The sequence below is a fragment of the Nannospalax galili genome, unplaced genomic scaffold (assembly GCF_000622305.1).
Source record: "Nannospalax galili isolate Female #2095 unplaced genomic scaffold, S.galili_v1.0 scaffold641, whole genome shotgun sequence".
In the NCBI taxonomy this organism is placed as follows: Eukaryota; Metazoa; Chordata; class Mammalia; order Rodentia; family Spalacidae; genus Nannospalax; species Nannospalax galili.
In genome coordinates, this window is record NW_008345311.1 from 3,632,888 (window position 1) to 3,653,481 (window position 20,594).

Here is a 20,594-nt window from a genome sequence, read left to right on the forward strand (position 1 = left end):
AAATATTTAGAATATAGTTAGAAATTATATTGTTTCAGGAGAGTAGCAGTCATAGATAGGATGTCCTCTAGGGTCTATGACATCTCTAGTCGCTGGTAGTTGGCTATGTTTACAAAAATCAGGCACGACTTCTCTCATATTGAGCAGGCATTAAGTTCAATTAGACAACCTTTTGTTACCAAGATGAAAGTGCCACTTTTTTCACCATTAGGGTTATTTTGTTGGGCCATTCATCGTGGTCTGTAGGCTTTACAGTTGAGTAGAACTGCTGATTGCTTTTCTCCCTTGGCAGCTTGCACAGTACCTTCTAATATTATGAGAGCTGATCATCAGGAAGGAGGCTTCCAGGTCACTTTCAGGTTGTTTCTTCCAAGTTCTATGTCTGAAGTTTGTGGTGTCTTCAGCAATAGGGGTTTACCTTTATGTTTTAAGAAGCAAAAAATGGCAGGCAATAACATATATTATTTTGTTAGTCCCTTGGAGTACTCTGACCAACAACTCAAAGGGAGTTGCCACTCTTTTCACAATAGCTCAGAAATGGAAACATCCTAAATATCCTTCAACTGATGAATGGATAATGAAAATGTGGTACATATACACAGAAGAATTATATTCAGCTGTAAAGTAAAATGAAAACATGAAATTTGTAGGTAAATGGATAGAACTGGAAAACATTATGCTGAGTAAAGTAACCATGATGAGGAATACAAATACCACATGTTCTCTCTTATTTGTAAATCCTAACTCTGTATCTTTAGATGTGAGTACATAACAAGTAACAACAGAAGCCAGGAAAGCAGAAAGGGAGAATGGGGGAAAGGGATGAGAAGGCACTCTAGAGAGGAGTACAGCAGGACACAGGCACCCTCAATGGGGCGATGGGAAATATGGGGAAAGATTTTGACTTTAACTGGGGAAGGAAGAGTGAGAGAAATACAGAGGGAGAAGGAGAGATTAATGAACATAAGGATGTCTGAAAAATTCATAGGGAAATGTATTATTTGTTTGCTTAAACATACATTCGTATATAATATATATATATATATATAGAGAGAGAGAGAGAGAGAGAGAGAGAGAGAGAGAGAGTCTGTGTGTACCCATAGGTTACATTTTACCTCTTAAATACAGACAGGCCTGTGACTGGTCCTCCTTTTTCTTTTATTTTCTGAAATAAACAGGTCCAGAAGACCCTTCAGCTGGGATCTCCACTGGTTCTTGGAACCACCTTATTTTGGGGCTCTCTTCTAATTACTGGTTCTATGTTGTATAACAAGAGCTACAAGAAAGCTGATCAGGGCCTATTTGGGTTGCCATCACAGTCACCAATTCAGCTCTCTGTTTCTTCCACTGAAGCCTAGCAACTATAGAACTCTGAGCTAGGCAGAATGAAAGGATGATGGAAAGTAATATTTCATAAAGAACCGAGTGATCTATGAGAGAATGATCTCCTCCAGAAGCAAGAATCACATGGAACATCCATGAACCCCAGGACTATCCAGTCAGATGAAAATTAGGCCAGCATAGCCTACATAACTTGTTGCATTTGCTACTGTGAAACATCTCATCTCCCCATCCTTGCAGAGACACCTGAGACCATGAGGAGCAACCTTACTCTGGTGGGCACTTTCTGGGCCTTCCTGTCACTTGTCACTGCTGTGGCCAGTTCTACAAGTTACTTCCTGCCTTACTGGCTATTTGGATCCCAGCTAGGGAAGACAGTATCCTTCAGCACATTCAGAAGATGCAACTACCCTGTTCGGGGAGAGGGACACAGTCTGATCATGGTGGAAGAATGTGGGCGCTATGCCAGCTTCAGCGCCATACCTAGCCTGGCTTGGCAGATGTGCACAGTGGTGACAGGTGCTGGCTGTGCTCTGCTGCTCCTAGTGGCATTGGCTGCTGTCCTGGGCTGCTGCATGGAAGAACTCATCTCCAGAATGATGGGGCGTTGCATGGGAGCTGCACAATTTGTAGGAGGTAAGACTATACCCCCGGATTGAGCAGACTGTGAAGATTTAACGTGAGGGAGGTAGAGAATATGGCATTTTGAGAAAATCTACTCTCACCTCTTCTACTTTGTCTAACTCTGAAACTATGAATGAGAATTTCCTTGAAATTTTTTGTCTGGGACCTCCTAAAGCAAAACCTACACCATGGTTTTAGTCCCAGAAAAATTGGCTTGTAGACAGTTGATATAAATTATTTAGCCACTATTTTTGTCACCTGCAAGGTATCCGCTTGAGAGTATTATCCAAATATGGATATTTCTTCTTTTGCTTTTTAAAGTATTTATGACTTTACTTTTCCAATAATGTGTAAAATACATGCATGTATATTCATATGTAGCATGTCATATGATCTAGTACAAATCTTATAGTATATTTTATGAAAATAGAGTCACATAAATAAGATGTTTATGGGTTTCATGTAATAAAATGGAATCAAATATCTTTTCATTTAATTTTTTAATTTTTTTAGAAGAAGTATTTTATTACAGCTTTAACATGGTCAGTAACAGTTTCCAGAGCAAAGATACAGCTCTTTCAAAAGTGGCATAAAATTTTTAGGTTTGCTGTTGAATTAATACAGTTATACAATATTGAACTCAGTATAAGCCCTGTAAGACATAAAATTGAATGAGGTTTGAACATTTAAGAAGGATCTCCATTTCATTTTAAAATATACTGTTTCTTACAGAAAGACACATTGTTTTTGCTAACAACACTGAAAGGTTGGTACATGTGTCTCTAATCTGTATGTATCTGATTATTACTAGTCATAAACGGTGGCACTCAGATCCTTGGCACCTGAGTATGTCTATAAAGTCATCAGGTAGATTTCAATGGTAATGTTTATCACCTCTACTAATTAACATGATGTAAATTTTATGCTTTTTCCTCAAATATAATTCATCTTTTAAAATTTGTTGATTTTTTTTGTGTATCTCACACAGAACATCCCAAACCATCTTATTCATCTATACACCCACTTCCCAGATGGCACCCTCCCATAGCCTACCTCCCTCCACTAGAGCCCTTATACTCTGTCATCCCTGCTACTGTCCACTGTGTTGTTGGCACCTCTAGCTGTTCCCCACTACTTGTCCATCCGGTGAATCTATTCAGCCTATCTAGAGGTCTTTATTTTAGGAAGGTCAGCTGTTCCTCATCTAGCAGCAATCAGTTGTCAATATTCCTTCAGATAAGTCTGGGGTCTGTTGTTCATTTTTCCAGTTCTGTGCTGGGTTACTATCTTGGCATCCCTTGGGCCACCCTGGCCATCAACTCAAAAGAAGGTATCTCCTATCTGGCATTATTGCTTGTTATGTAGCCTTTAGCTATATGTATGGACTCTTTAAAAGGCTATATTGGCCCCTTTAATCTTTGGTTATACTTTCCTTTTGGGTGTTTAAGGCCATAGAGTGGGCCAGATAAACCAATTTATTTTTACTCTTAAGGCCGTTTGAAGATCTGTTCCTCGGGGGTCACATGGGCTTGGGAGGAGGCCCTGGCTCCTTTCTTTACCAGTTCCACCTATGTGAAAATAAGTCAAAGGTCCTACTCAACCATGGCTGACTTTGCTTGGAAGCATGGAGGAAACGTTTCCTCTGTATTGACACTCCTCTTTGTAGACTGGACACTGGTTCAAGTCCATCTCATGGGGTCTCCTCAGCCTCCTTGATGAAGAGGACAGGTGACCCACCACAATTACAGAACATTTTGAGAGATGCTCATAGTTCCCTGGAACTAGTCGACCTAGGAGGGCAAGGAGCAAAAACTGTCCTTTATGTCCCTCTGACCAAATTGTTATAGGCCTAAAAGTATGTCTGTTAAACATCCAAGAAGGTTAGTTACACCGGTCTGGTACTTTTAACTACTGTGTGCCATGTAGAAAAATATTGGGCAAAGACCAATTGTTCTCAGATAAACATTGCCTAGACATATATTCTTGATCTGGTGTGTATAATTTGTCAGTGGGTTGTTGGACTAATGTGGTTCCCTCTGGTTTTTAAACTAGCTAGGCATTATTTATCTCTTGCATTGCCTAACCCCTCCATCATGGTTTCCCCAATTAAGGTGCCCTCATTTTTCCCTTTATCCCTTAATAATACTGTTCTCCTATGGTCCTACCTCTCTTGAGATCCTTCTTTCCCTTTATCCCCTAGGTTCCTTGTACACCCTTCCCTCTCCCCTCCCTTAAATCAACCCAATTTTTATCCATATCTCCCTTATTAATGCCTGTTTCCTACTGTTCTTCTCTTTCAGTTTCTTTCTTTTCCTTTACCTCCCTGGTTCCTTTCCATTATCCTGGTTCCTGTAGTTATGCCTGGATACATACTCACTTATCAGGATTTGGTTCTAGGATCATATTATATGAGGGAGAACATATGTTGATTTTTTTTTCTGAGTCTGTATTACTTAACTTAGTACAACAGTTTCTAGTTCCATCCATTTATCTGCAGATTTCAGGATCTAATCTTTGTTTACTGCTGAGTAAAACTCTATCATGTAAATGAACCACATGTTCATTATCCACGTGTCAATTGAAGGAAACTTAGATTGCTTCCATCTCTTAGCTATTGTGAAAAGAGCAGCAACAAACATGCATGTACAAGTGTCTCTGCAATAGGATGAGTTCCTTGGTTGTATGCCAAGGAGTGGTATAACTGGGTCAAGTGGTAGGTTCATTTGTAATTTTTTAAGAGTTTTCCACACTGCTTTCTATAGGGGTTGAACAAGTTTGCAGCCCCACCAGCAGTGGATGCATGTTTCCCTTTTCCCACATCCTCACCAATATTTGGTATCATTTGTTCTCTTGATCTTAGCCAGTCTGACTGGGGTAAGATGAAATCTTAAAGTGGTTTAAATTTGCATTTCCCTATTTACTAAGGATGTTGAATGTTCTTTAAGATATTTCTTAGCCATCTGGGGCTGGAGAGAGGGCTCAGTAGTGAAGAACACTGCTATATATTCTGAATGTTAAACCTCTGTCAGATGTGTTGATGGTGAAGATTTTCTCCCATTCTGTGGGTTTTGTCTTCACTTTCCTGATTGACTCCTTAGATGTACAGAAGCTTTTTAGTTTAATGAGGTTCCATTTGTTGATTCTTGACCTTGTTTCCTGACCAATTGATGTCGGGTTTAGAAAATCCTTTCCTACACCTATAATTTGTAGGTTTTTGCCAATGTTTTCTTCTAACAGCCTGAGTTCCAGGCTTTACACTGATGTCCTTGATCCATTTGTAATTTACTTCTGTGTAAAGTGAAAGATAGGGGTTTGGTTTCATTCTTCTACAGGTGGAGATCCAGTTTTGTCAGCACCATTTGCTGAACATTCTGTCTTTCCTCCAGTGAATGTTCTTGGCCCCTTTGTCAAATATCAGGTGGCTGAAATCGCATGTTCTCATATTTGGGTCTTCAATTTTGTTTCACTGATCCATGGGTCTATTTTTGTGCCAGTACCAGGTTGTTTTTATGACAATAGCTCTGTAATACAGCTTAAAATCTGGTATGTTAACCCGCCCCCCAACATTGCTCTTAATGCTCAGGGTTGCTTTGGCTATCCAAGGTATTTTGTGTTTCCATATGAATCTTAGGGTGGTTTTTTCCAATTCTGTGAAAAATGTCATGGGGATTTTTATTGGCATTACATTGAATCTGTAAATGGCTTTTGATAGGATGGTCATTTTCACTGTATTAATTCTTCCAATCCATGAACATGGGAGGTCCTTCCATCTTCTGATGTCTTCTCAGTATCTTTCTTTAAAGATTTAAAATTTTCGTTGTAGAGATCCTTAATGTCTTTGGTCAGGTTTAGCCCGAGATTTTTTTTTTTTTTTTTTGCAGCTATTTAGAAGGGGAGTGTTTCTATGGACTCTTTCTTTGATTGCTTGTTATTAGTATATAGAAAGGCTACAGACTTTTGTAGCTTATTTTTGTAATCTGCCACTTTACTGAATGTGTTAATCATTTCTAGGAGTTTTCTGGTAGAATTTTTGGCATCTCTTAGATATAATAGTATATCATCTGCAAAAAGGGATAATTTGATCTCTTCTTTTCCAATTATTACTCCTTTAATTTCCTGCTCTTGTCTTATTGCTCTTGCAAGAGTTTCAAGCACTATATTAAAGAGAAGTGGAAATAGTGGACAGCCTTGTCTGGTTCCTGATTTCAATGGGAATGATTCCAGTTTTTCTCCATTTAGAATGATGTTGGCTGTGGGTTTGTTATATATGGCTTTAATTATGTTGAGGTATGTTCCCTCCAGTCCAATTCTCTCTAGGACTTTGAACATAAATGCATGTTGAATTTTGTCAAAGGCTTCTCTGCATCCATTGAGATGACCATGTGGTTCTTGTCTTTGAGCCCCTTTTATGATTTATAACTTTTATTGACTTACGTATATTGAACCATCCCTGCATCGCTGGGATAAAGCCTACTTGATCATGGTGGATGATATTTTTGATGTCTGTCTGTATGCAGTTTGCAAGTATCTTGTTGAGAATTTTTGCATCTATGTTCTTTAAGGATATGGGTCTATAATTTTCTTATTTGGTTGTATCTTTACTTAGCTTTGGTATTAGAGTGATTCTGTCTTCATAGAAGGAATTTGGAAGTTCTCCCTTCACTTCTATCTTTTTGAATAAATTAAGTAGTATTGGATGTAGATCTTCTTTAAATGTCTGATAGAATTCTGCTGTAAATGCATCTGGTCCTGGGCTTTTTTCAGTCGGGAGGTTTTATATTTCTGTTTCAATTTCTTTTTGTGTTATGTGTCTGCTTAAGTGGTTAATCACTTCTTGGTTTAGTTTTGGTGGTTCCCATGCCTTTAGATATCCTTCCATTTCTTTTAGGTTTTCATATTTAGTAGCATATACGTTTTTAAAGTATTCCTTATAATGTTCTGTGTCTTTCGGTATCTGTTGTGATGTTTCCCTTTCATGTATAATTCTGTTGATTTGGAGGTGCTCTTTCTTTCTTTTGGTTGACTGGGCTAGCTTTCTGTCAATCTTGTTTATCTTTTCAAAGAACCAGCTCTTGGATTCGTTGATTCTTTGTATTATTTTCTTTATTTTGATTTCATTAATTTCGGCCTTGATTTTTGTTATTTCTTCTTTTCTGCTGGGTTTCGATTTCATTTGTTGTTGCTTTTCAAGTGCCTTGAGTTGCAATGTTATGTCATTCATTTGTGTTCTTTACGATTTTTTTGTTGTAGTCACTTAGAGCTCTAAACTTCCCTCTAAGATGGCTTTCAGCATGTCCCAGAGGTTTTGTTGTGTTGTATTGTCCTTTTCATTTTGTTCTAGGTATATTTTATTTCTTTCTTAATCTCTCTTTTGATTCATTCATCATTCAGGAGTGTGTTGTTTAATCTCCATGTGTTCATGTGGTTACTAAGGCTTCTTCCAGTGTTGATTGCATTGTGGTTTGATAGAATGCATGGGATTATTTCAATCTTTTTGTATTTGTTGAGGTTTGTTTTGTACTCCAGGATATGGTCAATTTTGGAAAAGGTTCCATAGGGTGCTGAATAGAAAGTATGTCCTTTAGTGCTTGGGTGTAATACTTGGTTGATGTGTGTTAGGTCTATTTGATGTATGGTATTGTTTAATTCAGATGTCTCTCTGTTAACTCTCTGCCCTGGTGACCTATCTAATGGAGACAATGGGGTACTGAAGTCCCCTACTTTTAATGAGTTGGGATTAATCTGGGTCTTAACGTCCTGTAGTATTGTTTTTATGAAGTTGGGTGCACCAGAGTTTGGTGAATATATGTACTTGATTGTAATATCTTCTTGGTTTATAGTTCCTTTGATCAGAATGAAGTGGCCCTCTTTATCTCTTCTGATTAGTTTTAGTTTAAAGTCTATTTTTTTAGATATTAGAATCACAGTGCCTGCTTTTTTCTTAGTATCTTTTGCTTGGTATATTTTTTTCCATCCTCTCACCTTAAGATAGTGTCTGTCCTTGAAAGCTGAGTTTCTTGCAGAAAACACAAAGATGAGTTTTGTTTTTAATCCATTCATCTAATCTGTGTATTTTTTATTTCTGTTTACATTCTCGATAAGCTGTACTTTTCCACAGTTATACCTTCATTGAATTTCTTTCCGCAACCCCTTGGGTATAGTCATTCCTTTCTTCTGCTCTTTGTATTGCTTCCAGAACTCTGTGAAAGGCTGGTTTTGTGGCCATGAATTCCTTCAGCCTATTAATGTCATGGAAGATTTTTCTTTCCCCTTTGACTATAACAGACATTTTGGCTGGGTATAGTAATCTGGGTTGGCATCTGTGGTCATTTAAAACTGGGAATACTTTGGTCCAGGCTCTTCTGGCTTTCATAATTTGCACTGAAAAGCCAGCTGTATTCCTAACGGGCTTTCCTTTATATGTGACTTGCTGTTTTTCTTTTGTGGCTTTCAGTATTGTCTCTTTGTTTTGTATGTTTGCCATGGAGAGTTCCTGTTCTGGTCCTGTCTGTTTGGTGTTCTATATGCTTCCTGTATTTGTATGGGCATGTCTTTCTTCAATTTTGGGAAATTTTCTTCCACAATTCTGTTGAAGATCTGGTCCATGCCACTATCTTGGGATTCTTCTCCTTCCTGTATGTCTATGATTCGTTAGTTTGGTCTTTTTATCGTGTCACCCAATTCCTGCATGATCCGTTCTTGTGCTTTCTTAAATTTTTCATAATCTTTGCTTGAGTGGTCTAGTTCGTCCACTTTATCTTCTAATCTTGATATTCTGTTTTCCATTTCATTCATTCTGCTGGTGAGGCTTTCTCCTGTCATTTCTAGTTGGCTTACTCAGTGTTTCACTCCCTTCTTCATTTCAGACTGAATAGTTTTCAATATTTCTATCTCTTTTCTGAATTCATTCAGAAGTTTATCCATATCTTGCTTCAGTTCTTTGATTTCTTTGTGTGTTCTTTAAATTCACTGAATTTTTTTATCATGTTTTTAATTGTTCTTTTGAGTTCCATGTCCTGCATTATCTCTAGGGTGTTCTCTTTGTGCTCCTCTAGAGGATTACTGGTATTTGGTGGGGATATGTTATTTTGGTTTTTCATGTTATTATTTTTTTCTCTGTGATTTTGACATGTGAATTTCTTTTGTAGCTTCTGATTCATATGTGAGACTCAAGCCTTCAAATTTATGTCTGCTTCTTTTTGTAAACTTTATATGTCCTTGTTATTTGGTGAAAAGCTGGTTCTTCTAAGCTTCAGGTTCTGTCTTTTGATTTTATATTGGAGTGGCCAGATTGCTTTTGTCTTCAGGAGTTCCACAGAGGCCCAAGTCAGATGAGGATCAGATGCTTTCAGGCTTTCTTCTAAGGTCTGGATCCCTCCAGGAAAGATTTTGTCCTCAGGAATTTGGGGGTTGGACTTGCCTGGGAGCAGGGCACAGGAAAGATGCTACTCTCGGGCAGCTGGAGGCCATGTCATGGAGAGATTCAAAGGGAGATGGGGGGGGGAGAAGATGCCCCAAGGACTCCTGGGTACTGCAGGGACTAACTCGGTTGGTCTGGACGCAAAGGATCAGGAAGCCAAGAGGTCATCTCCAGTGTCTAGGAAAGAGGCTGTTGGGTTGTGCAGCCCAGGGAAGCATAGGGAGGTGAGGGCAGGACCAAGCCCAGAGGGTTCCTGGGGACCCGATAAGGAATTGGGTTGGTCTCAAAGCAAAGGATCAGAAATCAGTGGTGGTTCCCCCGGTGTCTGGGGCACCAAGACAAGGAATGGGACAGCACCCAGGCTAGGAGGAGAGATGGGCAGGGGAGATGGGAGATTGAATGAGGCTGGGGGACTCAAGGCCTAAAGGGTGCATGGACTTATCCAGGAGAGAGGCCTGTGGCTCGTGCAGGCTTAGGGAACCAGAGGGAGGTGAGGGCGGGACCAGGGCCAGAGGGCTCCTAGAGACCATGAGAAGAACTGGGTTTGTCTGGATGCAAGGGATCAAGAAGCAGTCGTGGCCCAGGGCCAAAAAGTCAGCCCCAGTGTCCAGGAAAGAAGTTGACACTGAGCAGCTCAGGGAAGCAGAGGGAGGTGAGGGTGGGACCAGAACCAGAGCCCAAATGTGGATATTTCAAAGTAGAAGACTGTAGCATAGTAGTCACTAGAGGCAGGCAGGTGGGGGTCGGGGATTGTTGAGATACAGCAGGCAGAATAATAGGTACCAAAACACAGTTAGATAGAAAGATAGCATTCTGGTGTTTTATAAGTCAGTAAGGTAACTATAGACTATAATGAAACAGAATTTCATTATGTGTCTTCTAAAGATATAAACCGGAACTAGAGGAGTTTAAAGGTTCTGAACACAAAGAAATGATAAGTGTTTCAGGAGATGGGAATGCTAATTATTCTGGTTTGAGCATTATGTATTACATACATGCCTCATTATCATACCATACTTCATCAACATGTATAATTATTATGTGCCAAATCCTAATAAAAATACAAGCAGTCAGAAAACTCATCTCAATACATAGTTCACAGTTTAGTACAGTTACATTCTATGTAATAAAACAATTCTCAACTCAACAAAAATTTAAAAAGTTTATTTTCTATATGCCTTGCAATGACAACAACACATGCCCTAGTATAAGATTACTGTTCTTAGGGTGATCCCTAAGAGCTTTCTTCTTTGGTAGTTTTCTCAGAGGACAGTGATCTTATATCCATACACAGAAGTGCTAAATACTAGCTATTTTCATCAAAGGAGTATACCTTTAATAATAAAATGCTAGATACTAAACAGACTACACATGACTATTTTTGGCCTATATCCAGCATTAGCTCTGTCTGGTAACCATTAGTTACATTTACTCATATTTTGTGTCACTCTGATCCATCCACCCTACTTTTTTCTTTCCTTTATTCAAGCTCCCTTTAATTTTAGTGAAGTCAACCTTGGAGATGAGTAGTCTGAGGATGAGTTATGAAAGCACAAAATTTAAAACTAACAGACTGAAGAAGGCAATGAGATTAACTTAATTTGAACTAAGAAGAAATAAATTTAGATATGCAAATGTGTGTAAATATTTGTGTCATACTGAACACTTAGTAAGGTCATGGGTAAAAGTACTGGTAGAATCTCGTGTTGAAGTTTATTGTTACTGAGTTTTGTCATAATCATCATCCACAGCATTAAAGTCTTTATTTCTATTAGTGTCACAGTGTGGTAAGGAGAACCAGGATAATTGAATTCCAATTCTGTTTTACCACATAACACTGTGCCTGTCCTGTGCAAATGACATGACTTTTTCTTGTGTTTCATTTCCCTTGAAAGTGTCCCCTGACAATTTCATTGAGATCTGACTTTCCTTTATTCTTGCTAACGACTGACTGCATTCAGGGGATGGTTTGATTAAGATCGTAGGGATGAGCTTAGGCAATGATTTTCAACAGGGCATCAGTAGAGGGGGTTGGTTTTGTATCTCCTTTCCCTCAGAGGGTATTTGGTTATAACAGATATCTTTTATTATCAAATTTCAGAGGAAGTTCCATTGACATCCAGAGGGTGAAGATGAACTATACTCCCAAACACTCTATATACACAAGAAGACACACTTTTGCTCTGACAAAAAGAAGTATCTATCCCCAAATGTTAATAGTATTGAGCATGAGAATCCCCTGTCTTCTGAGTTTCTTATTGTGCTGGTTAAGGTGATGCTTCTGGTCCCTTCTTTACTCAGACTCACTATACACCTTTGAAATCTCTGTTATTTTAGTTGCCTCTATTTCTGTGTTTGCATATTGTTTAGCAACTAAAGGATGTCCTGACATAGTAAAAATACAGTGAGGTTCCTTTTAAATGCCATGGTACAAAAGAATATGATAATACTGGTAGAAGCCATTGATTTAATTTCTCTTTGTGAGTTCCATGAGCATCACAAATAAACTTTCGGCTGACCTTTTACCTGTACTCTTGGGAATGCTACAGCTAACCCAACACTTCTACGAATGCATCATTTCACCAAGTGACATTTGACTAATATCTACTATCTGATGGGATAATGTGGACATGTGAGATCTGGGTTAGGTATTGATCAATCATCTTCTCTGACAGGAAAATGACAACTTAGCCCAACATGCATTTTTAAGAGTGTCTACCTAAAAGTAAGAGGGGTTACATGGCAGAAACCAGAAGGTCAGCAACAATAGTTGCTGCAAGACTCCAGGCATTAATAGTGATTTCTCCCCTAAGCTTGCTTCCTCCAAGGGTTCAACTGATACTCTTATAAATAGTTCATGTTTCTCCACATGATTCATTGTCATTGATCTCATCTACAAGATCTAGAAATTTGAAGGAAATTATTAAAATGCAGTGTGGAAAGTTGATGTGGATTTGGACAGTCCCAAGCTGAATCGGACAGAACTTTGGCTGAGTGTCAGGTATCATTACAATGAAAGTCAAGAGTGAAACATATTTGAATCTGAAATAACTTTCCCTTCCTTATTTTCTAAGACCCTTGTCATAGGAATATGGTCAGAATGTTTACATTTAGATAAGTGTCTTTAAAGTTCAAACATAAAGTTCCATTTGGCAGTAGTCTTAGAAAGGGCAAATGGGATTAGATAAGATTCAAAAATCTTCTGCAAAGCTAAAGAAAGTATCAGTAAAGTGATCAGGAAGCCTCCAAAATGGGAGAAAAGTACTTGCTGCCTATACATCAGAAAAGGAGTTTATACCTAAAATATATAAAGAGCTACAAAAGTTAATTACACACACACACACAGTCTGTCAATAAACAGGCTGATGAAATGACTGAACAGTTCTCAAAACAAGAAAGTAAATATTTTAAAGTGTTCAACATTTTTATCAATCACAGAAATGCAAATTAAAATTGCTTTGTGATTCCATCTCACCCCACTGGTAATGGCTATTAGAAAACAAATGTTGAGGAGGATATGGTGAAAGAAGAACTCTTATTCACCGCTTGTAAGAGCGCAATCTGTGGAAGCCACTATAGAAATCAGCATGGGGTGTCTCAAATTAATAATAATAGAACTATCATATGACCCAGTTATATCAATCCTGAACATAACCACTGGACTATGTAGCTTATCACACAGATACATGAACATCCCTATTCATTGCTGGCCTTGACAATAGCAAGGAAATATAATCAACCTAGACCTTAATCAACAGATGAATAGATAATGAAAATGTAGTAGATATATACAATGGAATTTTATTCTGTTGCAAAGAAAATTGAAATAATGAAATTTTTATGAAAATAGATGGATCTGGAAAATATATTAAGTGAGATATCCCAGATTCAGAAAGATAAATACCATGCATTCTCTCTCATGTACAAACCCTAATTGTGTGTGTGTGTGTGTGTGTGTGTGTGTGTGTGTTGAAACTAGAAAGGAGATTGCAAGAGGAGAAAGGGTTAAAAGCACTGTTGAGGAAGTAGAGGAAGGACAACTGAACAGATGTGATGTGAAAGTGAAATGAAGACTACTGTAAGTGGAAGGGTACAAGCCAGCAAGGAGGATGGGGAGAATAGCAAGGAAAAATCAGTATAAAGAAATGATGTTTGAAAATGACATAATGAAACCTAATACTTTTGAGTATTATTTAATAAAAGAGCAAAAGTATACTAACATGATTATCCCTAGCAATCTATTGTGACATACTGCTAAACTTCCAGAGTGTCCCCATCTGTAACCAGCCAGCTGGTGGCCATCCAGGCCTCCTTTATAGAGACCCTTAAGGTTCTATTACATGTGAAGAAATGGTGAAGACTACTTGGATTACCAGGTTTTCTAGGAGGCACTTAGCACTTGATCATGCTCATGACTCCTCAGAGATCATGGATCTGGCTCTGAAAGAGGCTATTTTTCAGTGGCAGAAAGAAAACTGTGGGTAGCATTTGGAGCTCCACACATTGACGGATGATAGACGATAGATGACAGATAGATGATGATAGATGATAGATAGATAGATAGATAGATAGATGATAGATAGATAGATAGATAGATAGATAGATAGATAGATAGATAGATGATAGAGAGATAGATGACTTAAAAATCAAGAGAAGGAACAATGGGGGTTAAATTTGCATTTCTTGCATTGCTGAGGGGAATTGATTTTGTTGTTCCAGGCCTGGCTGCTTCTCGGCAGCTAGTGCATTAACTGAAATACATCAGGGAAGGGACCAATTTGTTTCAGGTCTGGATTATCTCTGCCAGACCCCAAACCACTGAAGAGATGGAGGATCCATTAAGAACTACCTCCTCCCCCTCCCTGACTCTTCTACCCTGGCCTGGTAGCTGCCTACAGAGATGAGTGGTGGGAAGTGGGAGAGACAGGAAGAAATAAAGAGCTGCTGGCCTGACTCATACTGAGCAAGGTGACCTGATGGGGCTCTTGGGTCCCATTTGCTCCACCTGCAGCTGATCCAGGTGGACAAGGCTAAGGTCCAGGGAGTCTTCCACTGGGACCTCTGTAGCTTGCCCCAACCTGTGAAGGAAACATCTGGCCAGGAGATTATTTTAACTCTGGGGATACTGAGGTTTCCAACCAGCTGGCCCTCAGTCCCAGAGAAACATGGTCATTACTCACATTCCCCTGTGTTTATAAATGCAAGATGTTTGTGAATTATACTTTATCTTCTGTGAGAACTCGACAAAGAAAGAATAGGTGAGAAGTAAATATAAGGAACTTCTTGGCAGGAAAAACAGTGTAAGATACTGGATCAGGTTACATGAGGTGAGCCAAGAATCTTTCTAGAACAGAAAATGTATTGGAGTCACCTGGAATGCTTGAAAGAACATGAATTTTCCAACACTCCAGTTTATTTTCCCATTTTGATACACACAGCAACAGATGGAAATTTGTATGTTTTGAAAAATGTCCCCAGTGACTTGATGTGGAGTCTTTCCCAAACTCAAATGTTACCCACTGCTTTGGACATATATTTTTGTTAAGGGGACGATATTTAACACATCCAGACAGGCACCAGTGCTTTTTCCTTTGTTAGGTCACCACATTTCACTTCCAGATGAATGGAAGTTGACACTGAAAACAGATAACTGAGAATGGGATCTTAGAAAAGATACTGTGTTTCTGAGAACTGTTCTCTTTCTATACATGTATACAGTGTGTAATGATCAAATTATGGCAATTAACATATCCATCATCTCAAACATTTTCTCATTTCTTTGTCATATAAACATCCCCAAAACACTCCTCTATTTTGAAATAGAAAATAGAGTTACTAAACTTAGTGTTAACTGTAGTCATCCTACTGTACAATAGTGCATCAAAACCTCTTCTTCCTGTCTAACTATAAATTTGCTAATTTATTGTGTGCTAAATAAAAAAAATCATTCTTTCTTGAAAATATGAGTTTCCTGAAATGTCCTCTGATGTTTTCACCAGATACCATGTTATTTATCCTCTGTAGACTGAGCAAGGATTTTAAAAGTGGACATTGTCTCAGTTTTATTTATGGCATTACTTCTTTTCATAATTTCCTTTAATTAATATATTTTTAAAATATTTTATTTATTATTTTTATTTTTATGTGTATGCTTGTATTGCCTGCATATACATAAGTGTACCCCTGTCACACAATGCCCGCAGAAGACAGAAGAGGCCGTCAGATGCCCCTGAACTGGAGTTACAGACAGTTGTTAGCTACCATGTGGGCTCTGGGATTCAAACCTGGATCTTCTGCAAGAACAACCAGTGTTCTTAACTGCTGAGCCATCTCTCCAGCCCAATATCTTTACTTGTAAATATTTACCCATATTTCAAAGTTCAGGTATAACACAGCTTCTTTATGTGAAGTTTCCATTGATCTTTCACTATCTCTAGCAGAATCAAACTATGCAATAACTTTGAGAGAAAATATTTTGTCAAATGAATGGGGCTAGAAGGAAAAGCTGATATATATACAAAGCCCAGCACAAACTTGGGTTAGATGAAATCTCTTTTTAAAATAATATTTTATTTATAATTTTTATTTTATGTGTATGTGTGCATTGCCTGCATGTAGGTATGTGCACCTGTGTCATGCAATGCCTGTGGAGGACAGAAGAGACTGTTGGATCCCATGAAACTGGAGTTAATGGACAGTTGTTAGCTGCCATGTGGGTGCTGGGATTTGAACCCGGGTCTTCTGCAAGAACAATCAGTGTTCTTAACCACTGACCATCTCTCCAGGCCCTTAGATGAAATCTTAAAGCAGTATTGATTTCCATTTCCCTAGTAATTAAGGATGTTGAAAAAAATTTAAGGTGTTTCTTAGCTATTGTTATTTCTTCTTCTGAGAACTCTCTGTTCAGATCCATAGCTTATTTGTTTTAATTGGGTCATATGTTTTCTTGCTTATTTTTGGAGTTTGTTATATATTCTGGATGTTAATCCACTGTGAAATATATAGCTGTTGAGGTTTTTCTCCCACTCTGTGGGCTTCTTCTTCACTTGATTATTTCCTTTGCTGTACAGAAATCTTTTAGTTTAATGAGGTCCCATTTGTCAGTTGTTCACCTTAATTCCTGAGTGACTGATGCTTGATTTAGAAAGTCCTTTCCTACGGTTATATCTTTTTTGGGTGCTGCCTATGTTTTCTTCTAACAGTGGGCAGGCTTCATATTGAGGTCTTTGATCCATCTGTTGTTGGCTTTTGTGCTGGGTGATGGGATTGGTCTAATTTCATTCTTTTACACATAGATCCAATTTTGCCAACATGATTTGTTGAAGATTCTGCCTTGTCTCCAGTTTCTGTCCTTGGTACCTTTGTTTAATATCAGATGGCTGCAATTGTGTGGACTCATGTTTGTGTTTCTATTTTGTTGCACTGATCTACAAGTTTGTTTTTGTGCCAATAGAAGACTTTAGCTCCGTAGTAAAACTCATATGGTAATCCCCCTGACAGTGCTCTTTTTGCTCAGAATTACTTTGGCTATCTAGGATCTTTTGTGTTTAATATGAATTTCAGGATAGATATTTTCCCATTTCTGTGAAGATGGTCATGGCGATTTTTATTGAGATTGCATTGGATCTGTAAAATGCTTTTTGTAGGACAGTAATTTTCAGTATATTGATTCTACCAATCCATAGGCATGGGAAGTTTTTCCATCTCCTTGTTTCTATCTCAATTTCTTTCTTATAAAATTTAAATTTTCATTGTAGAGGTATTTAATGTCATTGGTTAGGTTTTTCACTAGATATTTTACTTTTTGAGACTATTGTGAACCCAAGTGTTTCCTGGAATTCTTCTCTTTTTTTTTTGCAACCTGCCAATTTGTTGAAATACTTCTAGAAGTATTTTGGTGGAATTTTGTGGATCTCCTATTTATAATATCATATCTGAAAATCAGAAGAATTTGATCTCTTCTTTTCCAAATAATACCTTTTAATTTGCTTCTCTTATTGCTCTAGCTAAATTTTCAAGTACTATACTTGAAACGGATTGGAGATACTGGCCACATTTGTCTGGTTCATGATTTTAATAAGAATGCTTCAAGTGGTTTTTTTCCAATTAGAATGCTGTTGGCTGTGGCGCTCTCTCTCTCTCTCTCTCTCTCTCTCCATCTCTCTCTCTCTCTCTCTCTCTCTCCCCTCCCTCTCCCTCTCCCTCTCCCTCTCTCTGAATCTAGAGCTGTCTCACTGAGTCTGGAGCTGTTTGCATCATTGAACCTGCCTCCCCAGAAGGGCTTTCTTCTGTCAGTGCTCACTGGCTGTCCTGACTCCGCTCGTCACTTCTGCTCCCCTTGTCCTCGTGGACCAGTGGCCAATGACCCACAAGGAGAGGGAGAGACCCCACAGCTGGCGCCCAACGTGGGGCTCCTAGAACGCACAGAGTTTGCAAGTACCCCTCCCATCAGGAGGGTAATAGGCAGCTTTGCCTTTAAGCCACCCTACCCCTGAGGATCGGCAGTCTCTCTTTTTCCTACTGCCTCCCATCAGGAGGGTAACGACGGCAGCTTTGCCTTTAAGCCATCCCACCCTTGAGGACTGGCAGTCTCTCCTCTTTTTCCACCTTTTATTTTCGGTCTGAGTCTTTGTGTGGGACTGTTAAAGACAAAGGAGCAACTGAGGCTTTCTGATCAAGGCTACTCCCTGATGTCAGCTGAAGGCCCTTAGTCCTCTTAACAGACCCCGACTGCCCGCACGAGTATAGACAAGACCCCCTATCTATACATCTTTCTAATACAAAAACCCGGTAACGCAACAACCAGTTAAATGTTCTTAGAGCGGTCGCCGATCTCTTAAACTTGTGGGCAGGCTTGCGCTGTGCCCTGAGTGGAATCACCTGGGATTTTGATCCCAGGCATGTTCCCTTAGAAATCAGTGTTTCACCCTACTTTCCTTTTCTATCTTAACACCCCTAGAAACAAAAATCCCCAAAGTTCTAAGGAATCTTTATATAAGCCTTAAAGTCAACTTCTAAAATAAACTTCCCTAATCTGTTTTGTTATCTTGCCCCTGGGATACTCAAGCTGGAGCTAAACCAGTTAGGTGAGAATTTAAATTAACTAGCCCCTGCAGAGCACTTAAAAATTCAAGGTGGCTTGTGCCATACAAACAAACAAACAAACAAACAAAAAAGGCTTGTGTTCATCAGAACGCATCAATCCCCTGGTGGTAGACTGCCCCAGGAATATTGAACATCACTGACAACACTTCTTTTCTTTTCTATAATGGGTAATTCAGCATCACACCAAAAAAAAACTCCAAATTCACTCCCTTAAAGCCCTACTTAAATCAAGAGGACTTAAGATTTCTCAAAAAGAAAGCTCAAAATTTTGAAATGAAGTATTTCAATTTGCACCCTGGATCCTGTCAGCAGACATTTCTGATCCAGAGGTCTGGACCAACATTGCCTATCTGGCTCGTAAAAAGGAAATTCAGGAAAGACACCATTTGCCCCTTTCCTTTCTCCCCATAATAGCAGCGATGTGACAATGCTTAGGAAACCCACCTAAGACTGAGGAAAACTTACTAGCACCAGGGAATAATAAAGGGGAGGGTTCAAACAATAAAAAAGACCCTAAAGATTTCCCAACAGCAGATTCGACAGTCCTAAAAAATAAAAAAGACCCTAAAGATTTCCCAACAGCAGATTTGACAGCCCTAAAAAATAATGAAAAAAACCCTAAAGACTTCCCAACAGCAGATTCAACAGCCCTAAAAAATAAAGAAAAAAATCCTGCAGATTGCCCAGTAGCAGATTCAACAGCCCCAAAAATAAAATTTGATCAAGTCAGACAAAACCCACCCATCAACAAAAATAACCTTTATCCCCCTCTTCCCACCTGTGAATCCTCTTGGACTGATTTAACAAACCCAGATGTAAAAACCCACACTTCAAAAACTTCCAAAGATCCCCAGATAAATCCCCCTCCCCCTTCACTGCTGCCACCGCCACTGCCTGTGGCGCCACACCCCACAGCCATTGAACAGCTCTGTAATCTCAGGGATAATGGGAGTTGTTGCCCCCAGAGTCTCCAGACACAATGGCCTCAGGACCCAAAAACCCCATCGGTAGAAGCTTTTCCTGTTAACCTACAAATAACAAGGCAACGTCCACTGGCTTGGTACCCCCTCCTGGCAGCAGACTTAAAAGAACTATCCCAAGCTGTCCGTGAGGATGGGATCCATGCTCCATGGACAAAATCTATACTACAAACAATACAAACCTACTAACCCCCCAGGACTGGAGAGATATCTGTAGATCTACCCTCCCCAGTCCATTATTTGTACAATGGGAGGCTTTATTTAGAGATGAATGTCTGATGCAGGCTAAAAGAAATGACCCACCTATGATATATTTTCAACCTCTATCTGATAAATCCCCACAATTTAAAGAGCTCTTTGCTATCTACCAGCTTTTTGGTCAGGGCAATTTCTCCACAGGAATTCAGCAAGCTGCAATTCCTACTGGCTGCATAGAGCAAGTCCGCTTATGTGCATTACAGGCCTGGGACTGCCTAACCCCCTTGTTCACCGGGCCTGGAGAGACCTCTTCATTAACCTTCTTAAAACAAAAACCAACTGAAACCCTCCCAGACTTTATACTAAGAGTGCAGGCCAGTTTAGATAGAAAAATAACAGATCTTACAGCCAAAACAATGCTTTTAAACAAGGCTGTCTGGAAAGGGATGACCCCTGAGCACAGACAAGCATGCCAGGGACTAAAAAATGAACATTAGACCCTGTCAGAGACAAATAAAAGAAAGAGGCAGAAACGGCACCCAAAGCCACACCGGATCACGTGGAAAGAGATCCATGATCTAGTGGAGACTGCTCGCCACAGATGCCCCCCCCAAGCTTCTTTCTCTGTCATCCTCATAGCCGTTTTTACCCTGCTTAACAGCAATGCTTCAGCCAGCCCCCACTCTCCCTAATACCATGTTTTGGAGATTTTATGTCAGAGAAATATTTCAAGAAAAAAATCAGATCCATGGGATGATCGCTGGCATATTGGAGTAATAGGAAAGTTCTACTCAGATGCATTTGCTAGGTACCCTACAGCTGACTTTCATATCTCTTGACAGCTTGTACCTGCAGCTAAGTCTGTGCTAACTCATCATAATATTATTCTACAGGAAAAACAAACAGAGGACCAGATAAGATCAACT

At 39.2% G+C, this 20,594-nt stretch overlaps 1 protein-coding gene across 5 annotated transcripts in view; it reads left to right on the top strand.

Annotated features, from left to right (window-relative positions):
* The window catches only part of Lhfpl1 (LHFPL tetraspan subfamily member 1), a 72,831-nt gene that overhangs the window by 7,201 nt on the left and 45,036 nt on the right, over nucleotides 1-20,594 (top strand). For 3 of the 5 annotated variants that reach the window (XR_003850873.1, XM_029567593.1, XM_029567594.1), the window contains exon 2: nucleotides 1,179-1,977. Coding sequence is in view for 4 of the 5 variants with exons in the window: in XM_029567593.1 (XP_029423453.1) it covers nucleotides 1,596-1,977 (382 nt within the window). In the remaining variant the exon portion in view is untranslated. The remainder of the gene's footprint in view (nucleotides 1-1,178; nucleotides 1,978-20,594) is intronic. The other 2 variants (XM_008841572.2, XM_008841574.2) reach the window with 1 other exon arrangement.